Source organism: Delphinapterus leucas, chromosome 13, assembly GCF_059928025.1.
Source record: "Delphinapterus leucas isolate spDelLeu-1000000601 "Yukka" chromosome 13, BTC_Dleu_Yukka2, whole genome shotgun sequence".
Lineage (NCBI taxonomy): Eukaryota > Metazoa > Chordata > Mammalia > Artiodactyla > Monodontidae > Delphinapterus > Delphinapterus leucas.
The window spans coordinates 12,124,206-12,139,255 of NC_143141.1; the positions used below are offsets into that span (position 1 = coordinate 12,124,206).

At 43.3% G+C, this 15,050-nt stretch overlaps 1 protein-coding gene across 4 annotated transcripts in view; it reads left to right on the plus strand.

The window, feature by feature from the left end:
* The first annotated feature begins 445 nt into the window (after positions 1 to 445).
* Positions 446 to 15,050, plus strand: part of TMEM87B (transmembrane protein 87B) — a 51,713-nt gene continuing 37,108 nt past the window's right edge. Inside the window, exons 1-8 of one of the 4 annotated variants that reach the window (XM_089922798.1) lie at positions 446 to 720; positions 3,723 to 3,783; positions 7,270 to 7,361; positions 9,166 to 9,300; positions 10,267 to 10,320; positions 11,722 to 11,812; positions 13,857 to 13,918; positions 14,157 to 14,340. In XM_089922798.1, coding sequence (XP_089778924.1) covers positions 562 to 720; positions 3,723 to 3,783; positions 7,270 to 7,361; positions 9,166 to 9,300; positions 10,267 to 10,320; positions 11,722 to 11,812; positions 13,857 to 13,918; positions 14,157 to 14,340 — 838 coding nt within the window. In that variant the 5' untranslated portion in view covers positions 446 to 561. The remainder of the gene's footprint in view (positions 721 to 3,722; positions 3,784 to 7,269; positions 7,362 to 9,165; positions 9,301 to 10,266; positions 10,321 to 11,721; positions 11,813 to 13,856; positions 13,919 to 14,156; positions 14,341 to 15,050) is intronic. The other 3 variants (XM_089922801.1, XM_089922799.1, XM_089922800.1) reach the window with 3 other exon arrangements.

Here is a 15,050-nt window from a genome sequence, read left to right on the forward strand (position 1 = left end):
ACTTACCGTGAATTTAGAGAACAATTTATTTCCCCTGAGCTGAGGGGGTTGGGGGACAAATGCAGAGGATTCAAGAAACTGAAATACACAGAGAAAAACCTTAGCTAGTAGCTCCATCCTATATTTCCCACTAAGCATTCGACCAGAGCCATGCAAATTCTGGGACCTCAGCTTCCCGCCTCGGGCTGAAGCCGCTTCCAGCGTGGACCTGATTTAGAGCCCCGTCTCCCCTCCGGCCCCGCCTCCTCCCCCCGGCCTGCCTCTGAGCCCCGCCCATCTCCTCCACGCCCTCCCGGCCCCGCCTCCTCTCCCGGCTCCTCTCCCGGCTCCCCTCCCTGCCTGGCCCCGCCTTTATGCTCGGACCCCTCCCTCTAGCCCGCCCCCTTTCCTTTCCACTCTCTGGCCCCACCTCTAGCTCCAAGTCCCGGCCGGCCCTGAGCCCCTCCTCCATGCCTCAGCCACACTTCCCGGACCCGAACCCGGCCGGGGCGGAGCTGCACCTGGTGCGGGCCTGGGGCGTGGCGGGCGCCACGGAGCGCCAGGTGCGGCTTCCGCGTCAAGATGGCCGCCGCCAGCTGGGCCGGGGTCTGGCTCTCATCCCGCGGCCGCTTTCCCGCCAGGCGCCCGCTGCTGCGAGTTGCCCTCTGCCTCCTGTGCTGGGGCCCGGCGGCTGTGGGCGCCGTCCCCGAGCTCGGGCTCTGGGCAGCGACGATCAATGACGTAAGTGGAGTGTCGGGACCCAGGCGAGGTGCTGCCCGGGCCCGCGGGTCCTCCCCGCGCTCTCTGGGCTCCAGGAGCCGGTCTCAGGCTTGTTGATCTGGCCGGGCCTGCCCCGGGTCCCCTGATACTTTCTCTGGGCTCTTTGTCTGCTCGGCGCGGGGAGCGCCCCCTCCTCCGGCCCGACTTGGGCTGTGGGGAGGATCAGTCAAGCTTGTGTGCTGGGGGATTGCTATCCTTTCTGAACCCTGTTCATGAGGATCACCATTCCCGAAGTCCTGGCCCCTCGCTCTGCTCCGACCTGCTCTGGCTAGATCAGGTCCTCGTTTATTCAGACCTGAGCCCTGAACCCCTCGGCACTCCTAGCGGCATCTTTGGATTTGACCTCTCCTCGTGCCCGGGTGCAGCCACAGGGCCGCACCCGTGTGGCCACAGGGTGGACTTTCCAGGGCTTCAGTTGCCGCATAAATTTAGAAAGAGCTTGTGCCTTTTTTTTTTCTTTCTTTCTTTAAATGAGAAGGGAACATGCAATAGTCACCCCACCCCTCTTTCCCTCTTCTTGGGTTCCTGACATCACAGCTCCGGGAGCGTGTGTGGGCGGGGGGCGGGGGCAGGATGTGTAATTAAGGGATGTTTGCAAGGCTAGTGTGGAGGCATGAGTGCGTGGAAACGCTTCCTTTCCAGGGCAGGCCATTTGAGAACTTGACATCCAGTAGTTACACGAGATGATGTGGGAGGAATGCAGAGGGAGAATTCTGGAAAGATTTGCTGAAGAGAGACAGGAAATCGAAGAGGCCTTATCTCCTGCTTTTCTAGATTCAGAGGTTTCATCCAGCTCCGTTTGAGATGAGTATTTTCCACATGTATGGAAACGATGTCCCAATTCTAAAGGCAAAACTTATATTTTGATTTCCTCAACCGGAAAGAGAAAGTACCAGAGGCTACAGATTCTTCCTATAACACAAAAGCTGCATGAAGGAAGGAGAGTACATATCTTTCTGAATCTTTAAGACCCAGTGCAACCATTTTTTCCAGGATTCTTCTGGGTTGGCGCCCTATTTTGTGCGCCAGTGATAGAGCCTGCGTATCTTCATCATTAAATTTCTCTGAACAGTAAAAAGCAAAACTCAGACAACCACACTTACCGTTTGATGCTGCTTCTGTAGTGAGTAGGCAGTAGCATAAACTAAGTCCGAATAAGTTGGAAGTATGAATCGGCTGCATACAGACTGCTTGACCATATCTGTAAAGATCTTTGCCAAGTATACTTTGGATGGTGAGATTCCAAAGGCCATGGGGAGAGAATGACTTTGCTTCCTGCGTGAGGAAGAAAAAATTACCTTTGGGTCCCACGTAATCTTTAGTCCTGTGTGATTCAGGACAGTAGCAATCCATAAAGCTCTTTGCAAAGAGTAGGCTGATTTTTTTTTTTTCCCCATTTCAAGTTGTCAAAACTTGTTCTTCAGAACAGGAAAGGAAAGTGGAGTTTTCTTTCATTTGTTCTGCAAATCTATCAAGAAATGGTTCTTTTTTAAAAATTTTTTTAATAATATATTCATTTATTTGGTTGTGCTGGGTCTTAGTTGCAGCATGTGGGATCTTTAGTTGCGGCATGAGACTCTTAGTTGTGGCATGAGGGATCTAGTTCCCTGACCAGGTGTCTGGTTTAGGGCAAGTGAGTGTGGACTGTCTATTGGACATCCAGTGGACATGACCTTTAGGTAATTGGGTATATGGATGTGCAGCTCAGAGGAGGGGTCTGGGCCCGGGGTTTTATTGATGTTGAAACTGTTGAGGAGGGAGAAGAGGTTATCAAGAAAGAGCTGCTTGTCCTGTCAGTGTTTTTCTTTAATTCCTAACCACATGTTGGTTTATTGTAATCCCTTCTCACAGGATTTTTTTTCTTGGTGAGGGCAGACATTAAATAACTAGTGTAAGATTTCATTTTGGTTGTGGTACAGGTTGTGAGGAATGGGTCTTACAGACCATGGAAGGGAGGGCCTGGCCTGGTGTGGGCCCCAGGGGAAGACACCCTGAGGAAGGGGATATTTGAACTGGGCTTTCAGGGGTAAGAAGGAAATAGCTAGATAAAGAGAGCGACAGGGAGGGGATTTCAAGTAAGTTTCAAGTTGACTACTAAGGTCCTGAGGGCAGGAAGGAGTATCATGTTTTTGAGGACCTGCGGGAAAGGTGCAAGAGAGGTGGGCGGGGCCCTGTGAGCGGCAGTGAGATTTGGTCTCTTATAAAGAGACAGCGGTAAACCATAACTCAGGGAGAGGGTCAGTTGTTTTATCAGAAGTGCGTTGATGTTGATACCACGAAAGCAGCTGCAGATGCACAGACAGTTTCTCTGTCTGAACAGCAGTCATCGTACAGTGGCAGCCGCACTCACCCGCCGTGTGTTGCTGGCCCCAGGAGCCTTCTGGAGCCTCGCATCCACTGCAGGGAGTAGATTACATGAGACAAAGTTCTAAGCCAGTGAGTGATGTGATCAGATTTATGTTTTTTTTTTTTTTTTGTGGTACGCGGGCCTCTCACTGTTGTGGCCTCTCCCGTTGCGGAGCACAGGCTCCGGACGCGCAGGCTCAGCGGCCATGGCTCACGGGCCCAGCCGCTCCGCGGCATGTGGGATCTTCCCGGACCGGGGCACGAACCCGTGTCCCCTGCATCGGCAGGCGGACTCTCAACCACTGCGCCACCAGGGAAGCCCAGATTTATGTTTTTAATGCCTTTTTTTTTTTTTTTTTTGGCCAGGCCACGGGGCATGTGGGATCTTAGTTCCCCGTCCAGGGATTGAACCTGTGCTCCCTGCAGTGGAAGCACGGAGTCTTAACCACTGGACTGCCAGGGAAGTCCCAGATTTACGTTTTCAAAGAATAATCACTCCAGGCATAGGAGTTAAAGGATTAGAACTATGTATTTTCCAGGATAAAACTATACTCTTAAACAGTAGAGAGAAATTTTTTTAACAAGAGCTCTCTGTATTTCTTTGTTTTTCATTATAGAAATCAGGACCTTTGATATTTAGGAAAACTATGTTTAACTCTACTGAGATCAAGTTTTCTGGTAAGTATAATAAACTAATATAACAGTAAAATAACAATAAATTATAAATGAGCAACATGTAGTATCAACTCATGCATTAATTTAACATAAACTAACATAACACATTGTAATATTATATATTTTAAACTAGGCAAATGTTTTTAAGTGATCCTAACATTTTAAGGGTTTCTTTTGTTCCAGTCGGGTCATAGTTATTTTCAAGAATGAATTTTTCTGATCCTGTCTCAGAAAATGTAATGTGAATCATTCTTTATCATTCTTTAAAAATTATAGTTAAAACCTAGTAAAGAAGTCTTCAGCAAAAAAGTATTTGACCTCCGAAATTTGACTCTGAATCCCTTTTAAAATTCAGTAAATTCTTTTTATGGTTGTATGAAATGCCATGATTGTGATGAAACCTTCGTGTTTCTGAAAATTTTCTAAATATACACATGATCACAGTATGAAATAAAAATTATTAGACACTAACAATTAGGATTTTAGAGCCTATGAAAGTGAAAATATTTGTTAGGGACTGTGTTGTCTGTGTAAATACTGGTGTGTCATGACTACCAAGTCATAGATCTTGAGGTTTGCAGTATTTTTAATGAGTTTACATTGGATCATATTTACTGTGCACTAACCCCTCTAGGTGTTTCCAGTAACTTGACTAGGTCAGTTGGTTGCCAGAGTTAAAGTTTGGGGTAAGGGGTAGTTTTTTTGTTGGGTAGAGCAAATTGGCTTCGTGGGACCCACAGCCGTGGCCCTTTTATCTCTCACACCATGCTCTGAACATTTGTTGGAGAATTCTGCCGTGTGTGGTCTTTGCTGACGGAAGTAGGCCAGTCATCAGCTAGAAAGCAAAGGCGGTTCAAAGCAGCTTCGTGATATAGATCATCAGTGGTGATAAGAGCTTGGTAAGAGGAAATTGAAGCCCAAGGTGGGTGAGGAAAAAATTTTGGCCTCTCAATGCTTTAATAAATTCATGTCTCACTGTCTAGACAAGATTTAAAACACTGGTGCAGACAAAAAAATTACATGGGGGAATAAAAAGTTATAGGGACCACTGAAACACAGAATTTGAATTTTTTTTAAATCAATATGTAATGTCCGAGATCAGCCTAAAAGTAGACCACAATTTAGTATTAACATATCTAAAGAAAGAAAAATGAGGCAGCAGAAGGGAGTTAGGAACAAAAACGTAAAAAAAAAAAATGAGGGTTTAGTCAGGTAGAAGCTGGCAGTGTCCCAGCACTGATGGGAGAGAGGTCTTTCTGTAACTATGACCGTAGCTCTAACATCGTGGCTGGCGGGGGTGGATGAAGTGCCCACCTGAGCCTCTTTGTTCTGCTGCCATATTCACCAAGGAGCCTTCTCATCATCTATAGTTACTGTTTAAGTGAGTAATTGGGCGTTAAGTTTTACACACCTACATCCTTGGTGTGAAAGATGAAACTGAGTCTCTGAGTTCTCACAGAGCCAAATTTTACTTTATTATTATTATTTAAAAAAATATTTGTTAGGAATGACTTTATTAATTAATTAACTTATTTATTTATGGCTGCATTGGGTCTTCGTTGCTGCGCACGGGCTTTCTCTAGTTGTGGCGAGCGAGGGCTACTCTTCATCGCGGTGCGCGGGCTTCTCGTCATGGTGGCTTCTCTTGTTGCGGAGCACGGGCTCTAGGTGTGCGGGCTTCAGTAATTGTGGCGCATGGGCTCAGTAGTTGTGGCGTGCGGGCTCTAGAGCGCAGGCTCTGTAGTTGTGGCGCATGGGCTTAGTTGCTCCACGGCATGTGGGATCTTCCCAGACCAGGGCTCGGAACTGTGTCCCCTGCATTGGCAGGCGGGTTCTTAACCACTGCGCTACCAGGGAAGTCCCAGAGCCAAATTTTAGTGCCTACAAAGTTAAGCATTGGTCCCTTGGGTATGTGTCCGTGCTGTTTGGTGGATCAGATGCCTTGCTTTCCCTAAGGAAAGCTAAGGTGACCCCTCTTAGCTACTCCATTCAAGATGCCATCATGTGGAGCCACTGGTGAAAATCTCTCAGTGTAATTCACCATATTAACAGAATAAAAGAAATACATCATATAATCGTCTCAATATATACAAAAAAGCATTTGAAAAAAACCAGCATCTATCCATGATGGAAACTCTCAGAAAACTAGAAATAGAAGGAAATGTCCTCAACCTGATAAAGGGCATCTATGATAAATCTATAACTTAACATTATACTGGCAAGTCTCCCCAGATTGACCAATAAATTCAATTAATCCCAATCAAAATCCAAGCAGACTTATGTAGAAACTGGCTAGCTGTTTCTGAAACTTATATGCAAATACAGAGGACCTAGAATAGCCAAAACAATTTTAAAAAAGAACAAAGTGGGAGGGCTTTTACTCTCTGATTTCAGAACTGAACATGAAGCTACGGTAATCCTAACACTGTGGAACTGCGATAGACACATAGAACAGTGCACATCGTTGTCGAATTGACTGATTCATGTCATGATTATGACTCAACTTTTCCCACTTTGTATATCTAGTATTTTTGTTTGGATAGTGGATATCGTGAATTTTACATTCTCGAGTACTAGAATGTTGTATTGCGTGAACAACTTTGTTCTGGCAGACAGTTACGTTTCTTTGGGGTCAGTTCGATCCTTTGCAGTTTTGTTTTTAATTTCTTTTAGGAGGGATCAGGGGTAGCCTTTACTCTAGAACTAACTTAGCACCACTTCTAAGGTGTGACTCTTCTGCGTCTCTCCCAGACACGGGGTGTGTTTACTGAGGCCTTTCCTCTCTGGCTAGTTCCCATCCCCATGTGAACTCAGAATTTTTCAGCTTGTCCCTGTGCACGGGCAGGCTGTTATGCAGCCAGAGACCAAGGATCTGTATGCAGATTTCATTGACCCTTTCTCTGTGTAGTTCCCACCTCTTGGGTACTCTGCCCCAGAAACTCTACCAGCCTCAGCCTTGGTTAACCGTAATAATTTAATTTAAGGAATTTATCTGTCTCATTTTGCAGTGACTTTTTGGAGAAATTAGGTAATACTTTACTCATGGTTTCCTTAAAGTTGTCTATTTTATTTATTTATTTTTTTAAGGAACATTTGTTTATTTATTTTTGGCTGCGTTGGGCCTTCGTTTCTGCACGCGGGCTTTCTCTAGTTGTGGCGAGCAGGGGCTACTCTTTGTTGCCGTGTGCTACCTTCTCATTGCGGTGGCTTCCCTTGTTGTGGAGCACAGGCTCTAGGCGCGCGGGCTTCAGTAGTTGTGGCACATGGGCTCAGTAGTTGTGGTGCACGGGCTTAGTTGCTCCACGGCATTTGGGATCTTCCCGGACCAGGGCTCGAACCCATGTCCCCTGCCTTGGCAGTCAGAGTCTTAACCACTGCGCCACAGGGAAGTCCAAAGTAGTCTATTTTAAATTGCATTCTTGAAACCTTAAGTTTATGTTAGAGTATATATATTATTGTTGTAAAATGAGACTTTCTTTCTCTAAACAGTTAAGTCATTCAGGTGCTCTGGGCCTGTGAAGTTTACCATAGTGTGGCTTTTGGAACATCATACCTGTCACAATGAATATTCTAAGCTGGAAGTAAGTAAAACACAAATTTTAAATGTGTCTAAAGCTATGAAGGAAAAGATAGGAGTTTTAAGATTTATTAGCTTGTCAAGTGAGGAGGCCAGGAATAGAGAAGTGCCACAGATTTGGGGACTTAGGCAATAAATGCATTAATTATATCAAAGTATATGCTTTCTGAGAATACAGATCTTTTAGTTTCCTTGTATCTTATGAAAAATGTTAGTAAATATTTAAATCAGAGTTGTGGAAACCATTGATAAGGGGACTGTGGGTCACGCACAAATGAAAACCAACTCAATTTAAAGAAGAAATGTAAAAGTGTCACTTCGTTCAAAAAATTAGTAATAGGGAACCTAGAACTTCAGTGAGTGTGAGTAGATTTAGTGAGTATAAGTAGACCTCAGAAAGAGGTGAGGAGGGAAAAGGAGGGGGAGAGTGTGAGAGGAGGAAAAAGAGACCGGGTTAGGTCAGTGTGTATTTCCTACGAACAAAGATATTCCCTTAGATTACACAGTACAGAGATCAGATTTACGAAATTTAACAGTGATACAATGCTAATTGATATAATAGCTAATAAACCATGTTCAAACTTTGCCAGTGTCCCAACAACATCCTTTTTAGCAGCTTTTTTCTTTTCTTTTCTTTTCTTTTTCTGGTACAGGATCCAATCCAGGATCACCTTGTATTTCTGCAGGGGTTTTTTTGGGGGGGGTGGAGGTGTTGAGGGTGGTTCATGACATGACATTGATATCTTTGAGGTGTACAAGCCATTTATTTTTACAAAATGTCCCTCAATTTGAATATTTCTCACGTTTCCTCGTGATTAAATTCAGGTTATATTTTTGGCAGGCATACCAGAAAGTATACTGTTTTGTCCCATTTTTGGTGATGTTAACTTTGATCAGTTAAGGAAGTTTCTGCCAGGTTTCTCCACTGTAAAGCTACTACTTTTCTCCTTGTTGTTAACAATAATTTGTGAAGAAATACTTTTGTATTTATGTGCAAATATCCTGTTTCTTCATCATTCCTTGTTTTAACATTCTTTGATTCTTGCCTGAATCAAAGCACAGTTACCACTGTGATGATTGCTAAACAATGATTTTCTAATTCCATGTTTTCTCCTACATTTATTAGCATTCGACTATGAGGTTGCACTCTTTTCCCCTCTCTTATCCGTCTGTCAGTCAATCAATTATCAATATGGACTCATTGATTTTAACTTTGTTGGGTGGGTTATAATCTATTACTGTTTTTATGTATTTTGCTCAAATTGTCTCATATTTGGCCAATGGAAGCCTCTTAACCTTTTCTTCATGCCTGGGAGTTGCCATTAGGAGCGCGGTTTTATTCATCCATCTAGGAGCCTCATTGTTAGTTGATGTGTAAATGAGTGTTCCCCCTGCACTCAGTTGGGTTTGCCATCTTTGCTTTATGTTACTAAGTGTTTGGTTTATCTTTCCTTATAATTAAATGCTGCTTTCTTTCTCTGTAAAATCTTTTATACCTGGAGTAAAATGGAAGTAGCCCCAGGACAAAGTATTTTGTATTTCTCTGTGAACCATTTCCTTGTAGTAACATCTTAATCACTTTTATTACTGTAAGAGAATGCTTATATTATGTATTACTGTATCTGAGCATATCAGAAAGGCTAAAATGTTATGATTACCTCAATTGTACTGAAAATTATATTCAAAACTTTTTCTATTTGGTATTTTGTTCTATTGCATGTTTCAAGTGTTCCAAGCTGAATAACTTTTTGGTATTATTTAGATATTAAGTGGAAATAAATTATGACATAGAATCTTACTTTGCATAGGAGCTGTCACAAAAACATGAACTTAGTGTCAGTGAAGACTTTTGTGGTCATTATTTCAAGAACAGTGAATGTTGGACAACAAAAAAAGAAAACTTAGATTGCAACAGTGATTTACAGGTATTTGCCTCATTGAATGTGAGTACCTGTCTTGCGATGTTGAAATAGAATTTACGTTTCTCCCAGTGAATGCAAGTATCAACTTCTGTTTTGTCAGTATTTTGATAAAGGAAGGTACTTAAGTTGTCAGTTATTAGGTTTAGTTCTTCTGTGTGTGTGGCAGTACATAATAAGTGGAACCATTGTTCCATTTCTTTGTGCCTTTTGCAGCAGCATCCTTGAAAGAGGATCCTTTTATCATCCTTTCATGATTTGCTGTCATTCCATCCCTCGTCTCTCTTCTGCCCACCCCAGTCAGGGCTTTGCCCCCATCATCCCATCAGAACAGCTCTAGTCAAGGTCACCAGTGACCTCCATGTCATTAGATCCCTAGGTCTATTACTCCTACTGAAGGTCTGTCAGTGTACTTGACTTACCAGCATTTAACACACTTGAGCACTCTCCTTTGTGCACTTTCTCCTCCTAGCCTAGAAGACTAGATTCTAAAATGTTAACAGCGGTCATCTCTGGGTGGTGAGGCTGTGGGTCGTTTTAACTGATTTTTTGTCCTGTAAATTCTGAAATGAAAATGTCTTTAATAAAAACGTTAAAGGGTTGTTTTAAAACTTTGTGTCAAGGTATAAGAAATATACATAAATTTACAGCAAAGTTTGCATATCAGCAGCGTAGGGTTTGATGAATTTTCACAACCTGAACCCACCCGTGTGAATCCCGATCAAGATCAGGGCTTTTGAGCACCTCTAGCTCCCTTTGAGTTCCTACTACCCTCCCTGCCAACGGTAACCACTACCCTGATTAAGGAAGTAATTTTTCAAAAGTAGGATTTTGTTACGCATGTTTGGGATACAGTGAGATTTGTTCTCTGGTGTTCAGCTTTAATCTTTACTTTTTTCATAACACATTTTTTTTCTTAATTGTTGAAACTATTTTTCCTTATGGAAATGCAACATTATAAAATGAAATTATTTTATTTTATTTTTCCAGAATAAAGAACTAATAACAAATACCGGAAATGTTACAAACCAGGAAGGGTCAGCGGTAAGTCATTTTATTTGCCTTTAAATCAAATACATACAAGTTAGAGTAAGACTGAGCAGAATCTGTTGATGGACAGATACTCAGAGAGTGATCTAAAGTAGGGTTAGTAGAGTTAGGAAAGAAAAAAGAAGCATTATTTAAAACAGTATATTTCCTTACATATGTCTGTGTGAATTTTGTACATGCTTGGTTCTGTCTTTGTTTTAAAATCTCTTTAAAGGTGTGATTTAACAGTAACTTCTATGTAGTCTTTCTTTATTTTAAAAAATAAAACTCCGCTGCCAAATACCTGAGACAGCACAGCAGTGGGCGGAGCTGTATCGTCATTAAGGAAGTAAAGAAATAGATAGAAACCATGATGTAGCACGAGGGGGAGGGGAAATTTGGAATTTGGGGAAATTACTCAAAGTCAGAAGACTAAGAGGTTGAGAGGATTACAAGGAGTTGAGTGTAGGGACTGAAAGTGGATTTAGAAGAGCTTGATGTTTGCCTTTAGACTGGGACTCTTCTGCTTTCATACTGTTTTCTCCAAACATCTTACAGAGTAGTCTGGTAGTGGAAGGGCATTCACTCTGCAGTGGCTGGACCAACTCTTTGCTTTACAGAAACTGTCACAGGTGGAGGAGTAGGAAATGAGAGGGAAGGATGGGAAATACTCAGGAAGGAGGAGTGTGAAAAGTTTGGTCCGGCTACGTGAGGGCACTGCAGGGTTCACAGGCAGTCCCAGTGGGCTCAGTTTCAGGCCTCAGTGGGACTGCTAGCAACAGAGTGCCTTAAGGAATTTAAATACTTTAGCCTATACACCGAATCTGAGTCATTTCCAGCAATGTTATCTGACATCTTTCTCCCCCAGTTCAATTAAAAAGGACACACATTTAAAAACTGGATGCTTGGGACTTCCCTGGTGGTCCAGTGGTTAAGACTCCACGCTTCCAATGCAGGCGGTGCGGGTTCAATCCCTGGTCAGGAAACTAAGATTCCGCATGCCACAGGGCGTGGCCAAAAAGTATAAATAAATAAATAAATGCTTGATTATACTAGGATATTAGAAAAACTGTTTGAAAGGTAGTATTAAATAAAACATAGAATGGTAACATTGGGGGGAAAACCTGTAGAATTATAAAAAGTAGAAAACATTGGCAAGTGGAAAAGGCTTTTTTCCTCTTCCATCCCTTTGGGTCTGGGAGGATGGTGGTAAAAAAAAACACAAATGGAGGAAATCCTTCCACTACCCACTGTCCTTCCACAGCCCACCATTCCTTTTATCTGTGTTTTGTTTTTTTTTTAAAGTAACCCAATTCAATTCTTAAAAGTTGTTTTAAAATGTGGTGGACAATCATTTAGCTATATCTTATATAGCAATTAAAAAAAATAACATGAAGGATTTTTTTTCTGTTTCAGGATGTTGTAGCCAAAACACAGAGAGATGGGTTTCATATCTTTATTGTTTCTATTAAAACAGAAAAAACAGATGCAAGCTGGAATTTGAATGGTATAGTTAAACAGTATGCATGTTTTATTGTCTGCTTTTACTGTATTCTGTATTTTTGTCATTAACCCAAATCTACATTCTCTGTTAAAACACATTATTCAAAAATGATTTTCTGGGCTTCCCTGGTGGCGCGGTGGTTGGGAGTCCACCTGCCGATGCAGGGGACGCGGGTTCGTGCCCTGGTCCGGGAGGATCCCACGTGCCGCGGAGTGGCTGGGCCCGTGGGCCATGGCCGCTGGGCCTGTGCGTCCGGAGCCTGTGCTCTGCAGCGGGAGAGGCCACAACAGTGAGAGGCCCGTGTACGGTAAAAAAAAAAAAAAAAAAAAAATGATTTTCTGTTAATCACAAAAATGAATAATCTGTTTATTTGGGGTACTTAGAACTTTATGCTTATCTTAACTCTAATATATTTTTTTTTAACGGAATGGAAATTTTAAATTCATTTAAGATAAATTTTGGGAGCTCCCTGGTGGTCCAGTGGTTGGGACTCTGTGCTTCGGCTGCTGAGGGCCAGGGTTCAATCCCTGGTCGGGGAACTAGGATCCCACAAGCCGCACAGCGTGGCCAAGAAAAAAATAAATAAAAGGGTGAATTAAAAAAAAAAGATAAATTTTAAAAGTTTTAAACTTGATAGAGGATACAAAATTCTCCATCCTTCCAGATTAAAAAAAATTTTTGTAACATGTAGAAATGGGTAGGTGACACCTTAATCGTACTTGAAGTGGATTATATATCCTGTTACTTGAAAATGGCCATCATCAGGGGTTCAAAATTTTTGTTCTTTAAAAAGTTTAAGAAAAGGAATCTGTTTGTAGCCTAGGAGTAGAAGTAGCATGTCTGGCAACTGTGGCTTCTGTGGTCTGTGAGCTCCCCTGCCTGCTCATAAGGTAGATGCTCTTTGCCTCGTGAAACCGTAGCTCCTGGTGCCCAGTGTGAGAGCAGGCTCACACTAAGTGGTTTTCAAGGGAGCGAATGCTTCCATGGGTCCTGGAATTGCTTTAGCGGTCATTTTCTGGACTGGGTATCTGCTGGGCTGACAGTAGCCAAGCAGCATGTGAGGATCCTGGGGATTTGCAAACTGCTCTGATTCACCCACTGGGGCACAGAAGTGAAGCCAGGCTCTGTCTCTGAGGGGCACCCAGTCCAGAGAGGAGGGAGAAAGCAGTGAGGTGAGTCAGGCATGGCCGCAGAGGAGGCCCAGAGCTGGTCTTCCACGGGGAAGCTGGTGGCGGGGCTGCTCTGGAGAGTGTGAAGCAGGCCTTCCTCCCGGAGGTACTGTAATGGGCCCAGACCATGCCACACAGGGAGCAGGGGCGTTGCTGCCATCCTGCTCCCCAGCCTGTGCGCCCTGCCTTTCCAGGTGTGGCGTCTTTTCCTCTGACGCCAGCAGGCAGCTTTAAGCTTCTGCTGGTTAGTAACTGGCGCAGTTGCTAAGCCTTGCAAGTCTTGCGCTGTATTCGGCACTCTGTTCGTTATTGCTCTCGGACAACAACCCAAACTAGATTCTGGAGTTCAGTAAATTTTTTTAAATTAATCAATTAATTAATTTGGCTGTGCTGGGTTGCCGCGTGCGGGATCTTCGTTGCACCGTGTGGGATCTTTAGTTGCAGCGTGTGGGATCTTACTTGCAGCATGTGGGATCTAGTTCCCTGACCAGGGATGGAACCCAGGCCCCCTGCATTGGGGGCTTGGAGTCGTAACTGCTGGACCACCAGGGAAGTCCCTGGAGTTCAGAATTTATCCAAGGTACATTAAGAAAGACAAAGTCCTCAGCTAGGTCAGGGACTCAGCCAGGGCCAATCTCAGACCAGGACTGCTTTGCTGTCTGCATAAGATCTGACTTGGCTCACACTTTACAAGAGCATGTATACAAATACGTAAAGATATCTTTATACAGTTACATAATCAAAGGTTAAAATTCAGCATTTGTTAACTTGGTTTGTATTCTTGGGAGTCTTAAAATGAGCTTACATTGAAAAACTTAAGGAAAACTGGTTGTTAATTTTAATGCCTTAATTTCTTTATCCCCACCCTGCCTTCACAGTCTCTCTCTCTATGATGGGGCCTCATGGATATATCTCTGCATCAGATTGGCCTCTGATGATTGTGAGTATCTCTCATCATTTCTTCCTTTTTTAAAAATGAGTTTTGTATCCCAGTTGGAACATTTAAACATTTTAAGAGCTCAGTGGTGGTAATTCCTCAGTAGCTAACACTTTGACATACCCTCTATTTCTGGTTCCATGGTGACTGGAAAATAAAGGATTGCAAACTTGAATGTAGAAATGTCAATTTTCAAATGACCAAAAGGCTTAACTGACTAAAATTGCTTCTCCTCCCACAGTTCTACATGGTGATGTGTATCGTTTATATCTTATATGGCATACTCTGGCTGATGTGGTCTGCCTGCTATTGGAAAGATATACTAAGAATCCAGTTCTGGATTGCAGCTGTTATTTTCCTGGGAATGCTTGAAAAAGCAGTTTTTTATGCTGAATACCAAAACATCAACAGCACTGGGTTATCAAGTAAGTGGCGACTGTGTCCATGAATATGGTGTGACCCAAGAGTCACCTAGCATTTGTGAGCAGAGCTGTGGGGACTCCCCCCCGCCCCACCTTCATACAGTGGTTTGGGAACAACCATATAGGTGAAGAGGAGGGAAGCCAGGAAGAGAATATCAGAGTAGGACTCTGATCTAGGCTAGCATGTGTGTTGTCTTCATTTTCTGTTTTCTTCTTGCTGGCTTTCCCTTACTTCCCTCCTGGGGAAAAGAAAATTCCTGTTCCCTAAGGTTCAGCTACCCGTGACTGGCTTTAAACAACACGAAGTTCTGGACTGGGGACATCGGGTGCTGCCAATCCTTTTAACATATTTCTCTGTATTTTTCCCCATCCTCTCTCTTCTCCTTTCCCCTCCAAAGAAGAAAAGAAAATTTGGCCACAGGGAGTAAAATTAGTAGTGCCAGGATGGATGGTGACTGCACCCTTTTTGCAAAGAACTTCATGTGACCGTGGGAGACACCATCCCAGCTTACACAGTAGAATGTGGCAAGCAGGCAGGACATATAGTGGGGCATCCTCAGATGGGTGCCCCAGACTTCTAGAAGATAGAGTTCAAAAGGGCCAGAGAAGTAAAGGTACAATTCATTCCATCGCTGAACCTTCAAAAGGGAGATAGCTCAGAAGGATAGAAAGCCCTCAGGAATGTGCTTCTGAGCGGTCAGTTACAAATGATC